Source organism: Oncorhynchus mykiss, chromosome 6 (assembly GCF_013265735.2).
Source record: "Oncorhynchus mykiss isolate Arlee chromosome 6, USDA_OmykA_1.1, whole genome shotgun sequence".
Lineage (NCBI taxonomy): Eukaryota > Metazoa > Chordata > Actinopteri > Salmoniformes > Salmonidae > Oncorhynchus > Oncorhynchus mykiss.
Genome location: NC_048570.1, coordinates 20,451,882 through 20,464,287, shown reverse-complemented (window position 1 = coordinate 20,464,287; position 12,406 = coordinate 20,451,882). Strand labels below are relative to the sequence as shown.

Here is a 12,406-nt window from a genome sequence, read left to right as displayed (position 1 = left end):
CATTGTCGGGGAGGAACTAGCACTCCATTGTTATTTTTTTGTAGAATTTGTTATAGCCGTTAATCCTTTCTCATACTCCATAAAGACTAGAAGTGAGGAAAGACATATTGGGTGAACTATAACAGGAAGTGGTATCCTCTAATTTGTTAAGAAATTATGCGCAATTGGGCCCACAGGAACAATGATACGATTCCATGTAAAAATCCAGGCGAGGCTACTTTTTCACAAGGTTGATGAGAAAATGTATGTTACGTTTTTGTTTCACAGTAGCAACCGAGGCCGATGTATATTTAATTACTCACTTGAAATAATCACCAATCTAACACATCTGGGTAAATTAAAGCACGTTTCAAAACTATTCCTAGTACAGCATATAACCACATCGGTGAAGGAAGGATGCAATTAAAAAACTATTCCGACACGGCTACAGATTCATCATAACTCGAGGCTTCTTTCATGCAGAAGCAGAATTCCTGTCTGATAGTGATAGCAGAGAGGAAGAGGCGAAGCGAGCGGGTTTCTTCCGCCTAAAATCTGTCTCAAGGTATTAAGCAAGTGAGGAATTTTGTATAGGGGGCAATGGGAGTGTCGAATTTAGTCAAGATAAAAACCCATTGCTATGTTGATACGTGATCTAATGGAAGTATCGTAATGCTTAGTTTATTACGAATGTACTGATATGTGTGATGCACGTGACACTTCGTAGTTCGAGACGGCGTAGGCCTATCTCTGCATATCCATGAGGATAGCGTAGACCCAAACGGCGTTCCATAACACAGTGATTCTCACACTCCATTGAATACATGTGGTTGACGTCAACACCCCTCATCGAAATTCGTTATTAAAATAACGAAATATATCCACCAATCCAAAGAGAGGAATAAGCGGGAGCTTGACAGCCTGCCTGCCGTTCTGCTCTGTGACAACGAATCCCATTATTAGGGCGGAGACACAAGCATCTCGTCATTATATCCAGTATCTCTGATGACAGGCAGGAGAAAAGGAAAGGAAGCAAATTAGGGGGTGTCGATAAATCTCCCCCTGGCCCCCACCGTAGGCGTGTTTTACACCGGCTGAAAGTTGATAGCATTCGATTTGGAACTTGGCTGCCTTCTGGGTATTAAAAAAAAGGGGAACTCAGACTCTCCGACTTCAGTGGGTTCAAGACAACTGGGAACTCGTAAGAAAACGAGCTCCGACTGGGAAACATTATTTTGAAAGGTTATCCAACTCGGAATTTCAGATCTGATGCCGCGTTCACGTGCTAGTTGAAATTAAGGAAACTCTGAAATGTTCGACTTGCTAGACTTGCTTATACACAGGCCGCGTTCAAAGAACCAGCAAGTCAGAAATTAGCTCCAAATGTAAAAACTGAACGGTCATCCAAATTCCCATTCGGTAACACGGTCCTCTTTCCAGACCTCCGACCTGAAGATCACCGATGTCATGATTTGACCTAGTTTTTTTTCTCTCAAGTTCCCGGTTTTCTTGAAAGTACCTCCCTCCCTGCTTTTGTCCGATGACGTGAGGGGCCTTTGCTCAGTTCAACAGGGGCCAGCATAAAGAACCCTCTCAGAGACAAATATTAGGGAGACAAGCGTCCTCTCTCCTCATCTCTTTCTGAAATGCCATTGGAGGAGAAGTCCAGAGGGGATGGACCTCTGGCTTTCTCATCCAATGGGTTTTGATAAGGAGGCAAAGAGAGAGGATGTGAGGAGTATTCAATTGAGATTGAAATGCTCCCACACTCTACAAATGGGCCTACTGCTCCTCCCCCCTCACTGATGGTTCAATTGGTGTCACTTGGCATCATTATAAAATCCTTGACCTGATCTCTTGTGTTATTTGGTCCACTTGCATTAATCAGGCATGGCTTTCTGTTTGCTTCTGTGTATAGCAATTTTGGAAATCACAGGTGAGCTAGTTGTACCGAACTGGATGTGAATAATCACCCCTCCATAGTTCACATTGCAGTATTTACTGAAAAATAATTACCTTTAATTCCCTTGAGTGTCGCAGTTCAGACCATCTCATATTTACATCTTAAACCTATAGCACAAATGTGTGATTTGTTGTGCCCTACTTTTTCCAAACAGTATTGAGTGCAGCAGCGCAGACCCCGTTGAACTGCAACCTGGGCACCAAACCTTGCAAGGATGGATCTGAGTGTGTACTCCACCAACATGTGTGCGACGGAGAAGCCGACTGTAGGGATGGTTCTGATGAGGAGGACTGCACTGTCGCATGCAATAATGGTAGGGCCCTGTTTGAGTACCTCTTCAAATGCATCCATTCCTTCCTATCTATGAAGAAATGGTTTCTACTCCATTGTTTTCATCAATGTTACTGCGTTAAACCAGGAAAGGGTATATTTTAAAGTATTCACAGTAGTTATCCAATATCTATTGAGTCAAATGCATGCTTTCAATCTGTCCGTGCATAACACTTGAAGTGTTTCATCATCCACAGGCCAGTTTCTGTGTGCCCATGGGAAGAAATGCATTGACCAGTGGCAGGTGTGTGACGGTGTGGCCCAGTGTCAGGACCGCTCTGATGAGTTGGACTGCCTGAATTCCATGGAGGGCTGTGTTCACCACTGTGACAACAAGACCCGCTGCCTCCCAGACACCTTCCTCTGTGATGGAGAGAGGGACTGCCTGGATGGCACTGACGAAGCCAACTGCGGTAATGCCCCCTCTGTGTCACTTGCCTTTAGTTGAATTTTGAAACCATGATCCATCCTTATTTATAGCTTACAGAAGTTGAAAGATGTGAGATTTATTTTTGCCTTCCTTCTGGTAGTAAGGTCAGTATTTCACCTTATTCCTAGATTCAGACTCTACTGATTATCTTAAAAGTCATCACAATGTTGCTGAGGATGGCAACAATGGGAATACCACAATGTCTGCACCAGCACCCCTCAAGTGCCCTTTTGGCACTAAACCATGCTGGGACAGGATTGAGTGTGTTCTTTACAACCATGTGTGCGATGGAGAGGCGGACTGTAAGGATGGCTCGGATGAGGAAGAGTGTATATTAGAATGTGAACGTGGTAAGAAAATCATCAGTGATAATTAAATATATATATATATATATATGGACAGTAGTTTGAAGTTTTAAAAATAATATTCCTGCCCTTGGTTTTATTGTACAGTACATCATGACAATACTCTTTAGTGTAATACATAGTACAAAGGTTGCTACTTTAAGTAACTAGCATACTGGAATTTACTTACATACACACAGAACATGGTTGCGTAGACCACTGTGAATGGTATGCATGTTTAGCGATCTGTCTTTGAGACGGTCCTCGCAGGTCACCATTTATCAGTGTTATTGATTGCACTTAAATGGTACTGTATGTTCAGGCCAGTTTCAGTGTGCACATGGGAAGAAATGCATTGACCAGAGGCAGGTGTGTGACGGTGTGGCCCAGTGTCAGGACCGCTCTGATGAGTTGGACTGCCTGAATTCCATGGAGGGCTGTACTCACCACTGTGACAAGACCCGCTGCCTCCCAGACACCTTCCTCTGTGACGGAGAGAGGGACTGCCTGGATGGCACTGATGAGGCCAACTGTGGTAAGTTTAACTTCCAATGAATTACTGAACTGGGGCTATGTTGACCATAAGTCCTAAAATGATTGCTGAAAGAAATGGTTTAATACTCCCAACAGTGGCACAAACACCACAGGGTTTCCCACTGTTTTACTTTCACTGATCCAAACTAAGTTAAACTCAAGAAATGTCCCTTTGACCCATAGCTGATGAGAGCTGCAATAGTGGGGAGTTCCGTTGCACCAGTGGTCAGTGTTTATCCGTAAGCATGCGCTGTGACGGGCATCCTGACTGTCGAGATCGCTCTGACGAGGAGAGCTGCACCGAGCCCCCCCAGTGCACCACCAAGCTCCGGTGCCCACAAAGCCAGGAGTGCCTGCTGGAGGAGTGGGTCTGTGATAGGGAGCAGGACTGTAAAGATGGCTCTGATGAAAAGGTGGGAATATTTAGGCTGGGTGCAATTGTTTCTGCTCTTGCCAACTCCTTGTTTGGCATGACACATGTATTAGGAGTTGGCAGGAAGCACATTGGCACCCATGCTAGGTAATATTTGAGATTTCTGCGTTTGGAGGATGTAGACGTGACTAGACGGCAAAATTAATTTGACTCCCAATTATTTTGAATGTCGTCGTTGGATACTAATGTGCTTTTGCCTCGTTATACAAATCAAAACTTAGATCTAATACACAGTATATTGAGTTCTCTTTCAGAATTGCAAGATGGTCCAATTGAAGTGTGGCGATTTCCAGTGGGCCTGTACATCTAAGAGCCAGTGTGTTCCCAAAGCATGGAGATGTGATGGAACAAAGGACTGCGCTGATGAAAGTGATGAGGCAGGATGTGAGAAGTTATTTCAGCTATGTATGATTTGTTAATTACTGGATTAGTATGTGGTGACAATCTGTAACAGTAAATAAAGCCTTTAACTGAGATTGTATTAGAAATGAAGTTGGGTATTGTGTGTTCCCAGGTGGTCAGGTAGCAACATGCCCCTCTCACCAGTTCCAGTGTGGCAGTACGTGGGAGTGTTTGGACACAGCCCTGGTGTGTAACACGGTCAGGAACTGTGCTAATGGTTCTGACGAGGGTGGCAAGTGCCAAGCAAAGTGTCCAGACAAAACCCAATGTGCCCATAACTGTTACAGCACACCACATGGAACGGTGAGTAATGGGGGGGGGGGGGGGGCTCTTGTGTAGTTTGTTACAAAGCTTCTTGAAGTACAGCTTTGTCTCACGTTTTAGATTTCTGAGTGACCTCTTCTAACGATTTCCTTTTTCCTCGATGTAGAGGTGTGGCTGCAAGGCTGGTTACCGACTCCAAGAGGACACAGTGTCCTGTGTTGATATTGATGAGTGTGAAGGCGGTAGACCAGGTGTTTGCAGCCACCTATGCGTCAACACCCAGGGCTCCTTCCAGTGTCATTGCTACCCTGGTTACCTGCTGGCATCTGATGGTCGCCGCTGCAAGATCACAGGTAAAATGATTTTTAAAAATCCAGATTTAGTGACCAATCATGGAAATTCCCTCTGCTGGATGGGGTCTTTAAATATTTGTTTTAAGGGAGACTAAACGAAGGTGAACAGAATTTGTGAATGCAGAGTATTGCCCGGAGAAAGTACTCCCCTATTAATTTAACACAGTAGGCCTATAACAACCCACTTTGTCTTCCCACAGGTGAGCCCTACCTACTGGCCTCTGTGCAGACTGAGCTGTTCCTGTTTGGGCTGAGAAGCAGCAGTCTGGATGTCCTGGTGTCCTCTGCTAAGAAAGCCATCCTGTCCCTGGACTATGACTGGAGGGATCAGAAAGTGTACTGGGTCAGCCTGGATTCAGAGAGCATCAAATGGTCTTCTCTAGACCAGAAAAAGAGAGGAACTCTTGTCAAAGGTTAGTTGTGTGGTTAAACTGAGAATCTGTTAAACTGGTTGCGACTGTAAAAATAGCACATCTTATAAAAAGCACAGGTCAGTGTTCACTTGGGTTAACTAAAACTAACATAATCGTAATCCTTTTAATCTCACTACAGGCATCAAATCTGATTGCATTGCTGTTGACTGGGTAGGGAGAAACCTGTACTGGATTGATGGCATTGGAGGTGGTCGGATTATTGCTGTTGGATTAAACTCAACCATCATAAACTCTATGGATCTCACAGTCATCCTCGATGAGGACTTCGAACAACCTCGCTCTCTGGCACTCCTGCCACAGAAGGGGCAAGTTCTTTTCTAGGTCTAACACAAGCGGCACCCACCCAAACAATCTGTTATTCTAGTGATTTTGTATACGTTTGGTGATGTTGACTAAACTAATACATATGGCTAAACAGTGTTGATCAGGGGCAGGCTCCTGCTTATTGACTTGGTTTCCACCTAGAGATGTTTAACTTCTGTCCTATGATAGGATCATGGTCTTTGATGGCTTATGCATTACTGTCAGTAATCAATAATAAAATATTGATTTGGCTTTAACTGCAGGATCATGTTCTGGTCGGAGATTGGTAACGAGGTGAAGATTGAGCGGGCGGGAATGGACGGGTCTGAGAGGAGAGTAGTGGTCAGTCACAGCCTCAGCTGGCCAGGCGGTCTGGCTGTGGACACACTAGGGGAGAGGATCTACTGGACAGACGAGAAGCTCCGGTGCATTGGCTCAGCCAACCTGGATGGCGGGGACATTGAGGTACTACAGAAATGGGTTTGCATACGACTAGATCAGACTTGTGTTGCTGTATGCCAAGGTGCATGAAATTAAATCCACATGGGTTGGATACCCTAGATCCCTCAAACTCAACTCTGGCTCTTGAAGCCAGTTACACTGCTTTTCTCATTGTTCTGCTCTAATCAGACTGGTTTAGACGTGGGACACCAGGTGTGTGCATGCAGTTAATGATCAAGTAGAACACAAGCAGCAGGTTCTGGACCTCATAGGGTTAGACCCCAGGCCTTGATAAAGGTGCATTGTAACATTTATCTGTTCCTTTCATTCCTGAAGCTTCTGCAGATGATGGAGACCACCAATCCGTTCTCTGTCACAGTTTACAATGACCTGCTCTACTGGTCAGACACCAGGAGGAGAACTATTCAAAGGGCTCATAAAATCACTGGAAAGAACCGCAAAGTTCTACTCAAACGACCTGGACAACCTTTTGGACTGAAAGCAAGTATACGAGCCCCCAATTTAAATGAATATTAATGCATGCATTATGTGAACCATTATGTTAATTTCACCTAAATAGGATTAAATTATGCAATGGGTTTGCTGTAATTACACAAGCAACCTCTCTTCCTTTTTGATGTAAGCTTAATGATTTGTGTCGTTCTGGGATGCAGATCATTCATCCACTTCTGCAGACAAGCAATGAGCGTCCCTGTGAGAACCTTCGTTGCTCTCACCTGTGTGTGCTGGGCCCAGGCCCCAAAGGGGTCTGCAAGTGTCCCTCTGGTCTGCTCCTAGCTGAGGATGGCCTCACCTGCTCCAACCTGGTCAACTCTGCCTTCCTCTTGGTGCTCTCGCCAACTGTTGTCACACAGGTATGACTCTAGCCACTGCAGGTTTACCCATTTCACTTGGTACTGCACTATATTCAATGCCACTAGGTACATATTGTGTGAAGTAATAGTCTGTCTTCTAATTTGAATGGAGTTTTATTTCAGTATACATGGCAGCTAAAACAGTTTAGGGTTGGTTACCTTCACAAAAGCTGTCAGTAATAACCTGGGCTTTGAAAGGCTGTGGAAGCCCTTGCTATTTGTGTGCAATTCAGGAATAAACACAAATATTCAGCACCTTGTAATTCAACACTTTATATACACTGCTCAAAAAAATAAAGGGAACACTAAAATAACACATCCTAGATCTGAATGAAATATTCTTATTAAATACTTTTTTCTTTACATAGTTGAATGTACTGACAACAAAATCACACAAATTGTCAATGGAAATCAAATGTATCAACCCATGGAGGTCTGGATTTGGAGTCCCACTCAAAATTAAAGTGGAAAACCACACTACAGGCTGATCCAACTTTGATGTAATGTCCTTAAAAGTCAAAATGAGACTCGGTAGTGTGTGGCCTCCACGTGCCTGTATGACCTCCCTACAGCGCCTGGGCATGCTCCTGATGAGGTGGCGGATGGTCTCCTGAGGGATCTCCTCCCAGACCTTGACTAAAGCATCCGCCAACTCCTGGACAGTCTGTGGTGCAACGTGGCGTTGGTGGATGGAGCGAGACATGATGTCCCAGATGTGCTCAATTGGCTTCAGGTCTGAGGAACGGGCGGGCCAGTCCATAGCATCAATGCCTTCCTCTTGCAGGAACTGCTGACACACTCCAGCCACATGAGGTCTAGCATTGTCTTGCATTAGGAGGAACCCAGGGCCAACTGCACCAGCATATGGTCTCACAAGGCCCCCCACACCATGACTGACCCACCGCCAAACCGGTCATGCTGGAGGATGTTGCAGGCAGCAGAACGTTCTCCACGGCGTCTCCAGACTCTGTCACATGTGCTCAGTGTGAACCTGCTTTCATCTGTGTAGAGCACAGGGCGCCAGTGGCGAATTTGCCTATCTCTGTGTTCTCTGGCAAATGCCAAACGTCCTGCACGGTGTTGGGCTGTAAGCACAACCCCCACCTGTGGACGTCGGGCCCTCATACCACCCTCATGGAGTCTGTTTCTGACCGTTTGAGCAGACACATCCACATTTGTGGCCTGCTGGAGGTCATTTTGCAGGGCTCTGGCAGTGCTCCTCCTTGCACAAAGGCGGAGGTAGCGGTCCTGCTGCTGGGTTGTTGCCCTCCTACGGCCTCCTCCACGTCTCCTGATGTACTGGCCTGTCTCCTGGTAGCGCCTCCATGCTCTGGACACTACGCTGACAGACACAGCAAACCTTCTTGCCACAGCTCGCATTGATGTGCCATCCTGGATGAGCTGCGCTACCTGAGCCACTTGTGTGGGTGTAGACTCCTTCTCATGCTACCACTAGAGTGAAAGCACCGCCAGCATTCAAGTGACCAAAACATCAGCCAGGAAGCATAGGAACTGAGAAGTGGTCTGTGGTCACCACCTGCAGAACCACTCCTTTATTGGGGGTGTCTTGCTGATTGCCTATAATTTCCACTTGTGCAAATGGAATAGACAACAACAGCATGTGACATGTATTGTCAATCAGTGTTGCTTCCTAAGTGGACAGTTTGATTTCACAGAAGTGTGATTGACTTGGAGTTACATTGTGCTGTTTAAGTGTTCCCTTTATTTTTTTCAGCAGTATATATATATTTTTTTAGATCTACCTGCAGACCATGCACAGTGCTGTGGGTCTGAAAAGCTGGCCGGAGCACCTCGCCCTACCTCTCCCCAATGTCAACGAGGCAGCGATGTTGGATTACACTCTGCAAGATCAGACTCTGTACCTAGCTGACTCTGGCCAATCGTCTGTAGTCCTCTTCAAGCTGAAGGAGACCGGCTTGGTGCCTCGCGGCCAGTTCCTGCAACTTAAAGGGGACACAGTTACAGCCCTGGCTCTAGACTGGATAACCCTCAGCGTATACTGGAGTAGCACCAAGCAGCCACGGCTGCAGGTCACCTCTTCCAGTGGGGAACACACTGCTGTGTTAATTCAGGATATTGGAAGTCTGGAGTCCATAGCGCTTCACCCACTCAGTGGAAGACTCTGTTTTACCAACCTGGCCAAGCAGGGGGAAGGCGCTCAGGTGGAGTGTGCTCACATGGATGGGGTGAAGCGCGCTCCGGTGTGGAAGGATGCTTTTCAGCCCACCTCCCTGACTTTCTCCAACAAGGGCAATGAGATCTACTGGGCTGACATCGGTGAGGAATTCATTATTTTATGGAGTAAAACCCTTTTTAAAAATCTATCTATAGTAGTGATGGTGAGGTAATACTTCTATCAACAAGTCTATGTTCTAGGTTATGGGGTGATCGGCTCTGTCAGAGTTGATGGTACTGGATACAAGGAGTTTAAGACTGGGGATGGCCTGACTGCATTTGCACTCAGCAACGGAATGCTCCTCTGGGTGACAGACAGTGGTAATGTGGATTATTTTTAAACGGCTGCTTCCACCAGAACCTAGTGCTATGTTATGTCTTACTGTGGTTAGTAGATGGCTCTGTTTTAGTCATTAACCAAAGTAGCACTAACAAGGATAATGGTTGATCTTTAACCCAAAGTTCTTTCACTGTGGTTTTGGATTATCATGGATGTTGAGTTGATCATGTACATGTTCCTATCAAACGTTTCAGACACAACCAAAGTTTGGTATAGAGATGATCCATTGACTAAGAAGCTTTGGTTCGAGGTAAACACTGAAATTGTCAGTTTGAAGGCGTACAGCAAGTCCAGCCAGATGGGTAAGAAAGGACACATTTGCACATAACCCACTACTCTATCATTTACTGATATGTGACTTTTCAACCTTTACTCTTTCTCATCCATTTCCAGGTTCCAACCTCTGCTCAGATGGGAATGGAGACTGCAGTCACTTGTGTTTGGCTCTTCCTGGTGGTAGGACCTGTAGGTGTGCCCATGACCATTACCCAGTCAATGTCACATACTGCGCCCCAGACCAGCACTGCCCAGCTGGAAGTAGACCCTGTCTGGATGGGCACACATGCTTCCCCTTGGAGAAGTTCTGTGACGGACATCCTGACTGCCCTGACACTTCAGATGAGAACTGCAAGTCTTCTTTCCATTATCAATGTTTCAATCTTCCCTTTCCCATTGTTATGAGCTTAAGAAAAGATTATCACAGTTCAATTACAAAGATTTTTAGCTATCATAACTCCGCATTCTCCAATCCTGGTCTTGGGGACTACAAGTGTTTATGCGTCATTATTTAAATCTGATGTGTAGTGCTAAGGAAAAAACAAATGTGCAGCTCTTGAATCGCTGTCCTAACTTAAACTAATTCGAATACAACCTGGTCTTATGTATTCCCCATTGTCTCAGGTGTCGATCTCAAAGGGAAGTCTGTCAAGGCCAAAGCCCCAAACCAGCTTCCCAGTCCCAGCTTTCCTATACCTGCAGATCCTGGCTCCACCTCTCTGGACAATAGTTGGCTGGTGAGAAACCTGGAAGCCCAGCAGTGTAGTGAAAAGCACTGCAATGGGAATGGGGAGTGTGTGGAGACCAATGGGGGCATCTCCTGTGCCTGTGGTTTAGGCTACAGTGGAGACTCCTGTCAAAACCAGCTCACCAAGACTATGCAAGGCCCACTCATCTATGGGGCCATTGGCCTCTGTGCTGCAATTGTTGTTATCAGTGTCCTCGCTGCGGTGGTTAAGAGGAAGATTGCAAACACAAGGTACACCATAACAAACTGCTTGATACTGTAGGTCTTCCCCCTTAATATCTCTACAATATCGATCTGTTCTCGTGGTGTTTCAGAATCCATTCTGACGTTTAGCCAGTTTGTGTCAAGATTGAGATTATATTCACCTTTTCCATTCCCAGGATTGCCAACCCTGTGGCAAAGCAGACTAGTATGATTGAGCTGGAGAAGGGTGAAGGTTGTGAAGGAGCTTCACCTAACAGTGACTTTGCAGAGGTACAGTGAGCTGTTATACTGAATTTTAAAGCAGTTGATTGAAAACATCTGTTTTGCTTCATGGTTGCTTTTATTTCACAGGAAGTGGTGTCTGTGGATTAACTAATTTATCAGCAGCCTCTTTCTATTCAATAAAGTTTCATTTTCTACAGTTCTGTTTGTCTTTATCTACACAATCGCAATTCAAATGAACATTTTGCTTGTGAGTATCTCTACATAAGTTTAGTTGTGAGTTCTTGTGTATGAAAGGAAGGCTAGATTTGAGAAATGACTCCTGCGTTATTGGTTTTAGTTATGAAGTCAAAGCTTTCAATATGTCTTTGGGTCGTGGTGCGGCTCGCCACGAAGAGTGACCATATACCACAAACACCGTGTCGTTTTGCTATTATAAACTGGTTACCAACATAGTGCCTGTGAGCAATAATGAGTCACTCAACATGTTAAACACTAATCTCTGTACCCAACATGTAAAATTATCTGTAAGGTCCCTCAGTTCAGCAGTGAATTTCAAATGCTGATTAAACCACAAAGACCAGGGAGTTGTTCCAATGCCTCGCAAAGGGCACCTATTGGTATAAATAAAAAGCAGACCTTGACTATCTCTTAAGCACGAGTTCATTACATTTTCGATAGTGTATCAATACACCATCACTAAGCTACAGGAGTTCTTCCTAAAGCCGTTGCCCGAGAGGAAGGAAACCGCTCGGATATCACCATAAGGCCAGTGTTGATTTTAAGAATTAAATGGCTGTGATGGGAGAACTGCTGGATCAACATTGCAGTTACTCCACAATACTAACAAAATTCAGTGGCAAGGAAGCCTATACGCAACAAAGCTGCAAACAGGATGCATGTTTTGTAGTAAGGCCCTAAAGTAATACTGCTGAGAATTTACCAAAGCAATTAACCTTTTGTCTTTCGTGTTGTGTAAATACAACATTGAGTACCACTCTCCATATTCAACTATAGTGGTGACTGCATCATGGGTATGCTTGTAATTTGTTAATGACTGGGGAGTTTCAAGCTGGGAAAGGATTGTGCTTAGCACCATTTATGGGGAAAACCTGGTCTGCTTTCCACCAGACACTGGGAGATGACTTGTCCTTTTCAGAAGGACGATGACCATGAGTTGCTTACCAAGAAGACGGTTCCTGCGTGGCAGTAAAGTTCCCGTAGATTTAAGGTAACGCAAGACCTGAAAATGGTTGTCTTGCAATGATCAACCTGTGGCAGCACTTGAAGAATAGGCAAAGGTTGCACAACCAAGGTGTAGAAAGCTCTTAGACG

General features: G+C 45.1%; 1 protein-coding gene across 6 annotated transcripts; it reads left to right on the top strand.

The window, feature by feature from the left end:
- LOC110525421 (very low-density lipoprotein receptor) lies at positions 1–12,044 on the top strand. 6 transcript variants are annotated; one of them, XM_021605506.2, is made up of 21 exons: positions 1–243; positions 2,097–2,255; positions 2,470–2,685; positions 2,831–3,052; positions 3,369–3,581; positions 3,764–3,993; positions 4,268–4,397; positions 4,528–4,718; positions 4,846–5,032; positions 5,233–5,445; positions 5,585–5,771; positions 6,033–6,234; positions 6,547–6,711; positions 6,885–7,085; positions 8,843–9,383; positions 9,471–9,602; positions 9,816–9,923; positions 10,015–10,248; positions 10,522–10,876; positions 11,026–11,119; positions 11,201–12,042. In XM_021605506.2, the coding sequence occupies exons 1-21, from the start codon at positions 234–236 to the stop codon at positions 11,219–11,221; spliced, it is 4,011 nt and encodes a 1,336-aa protein (XP_021461181.2). In that variant the 5' UTR covers positions 1–233; the 3' UTR covers positions 11,222–12,042. The 6 variants fall into 6 exon arrangements, with proteins under 6 accessions (XP_021461181.2, XP_021461182.2, XP_021461178.2 ...); XM_021605507.2 differs by lacking the exon at positions 1–243 and adding an exon at positions 328–544 and having other exon boundaries at positions 11,201–12,038; XM_021605503.2 differs by lacking the exon at positions 1–243 and adding an exon at positions 1,059–1,915 and having other exon boundaries at positions 2,837–3,052; positions 11,201–12,044.
- Positions 12,045–12,406: the final 362 nt, after the last annotated feature.

Excerpts from the sequence above, each read along its gene's own strand:
- LOC110525421 (XM_021605502.2), top strand. The coding sequence starts at position 1,870 with ATGGCTTTCTGTTTGCTTCTGTGTATAGCAATTTTGGAAATCACAG. Across the intron at positions 5,446-5,584 it reads GAGAGGAACTCTTGTCAAAG|GCATCAAATCTGATTGCATT; the intron begins GTTAGTTGTGTG and ends ATCTCACTACAG. Across the intron at positions 10,249-10,521 it reads TGACACTTCAGATGAGAACT|GTGTCGATCTCAAAGGGAAG; the intron begins GCAAGTCTTCTT and ends CCATTGTCTCAG.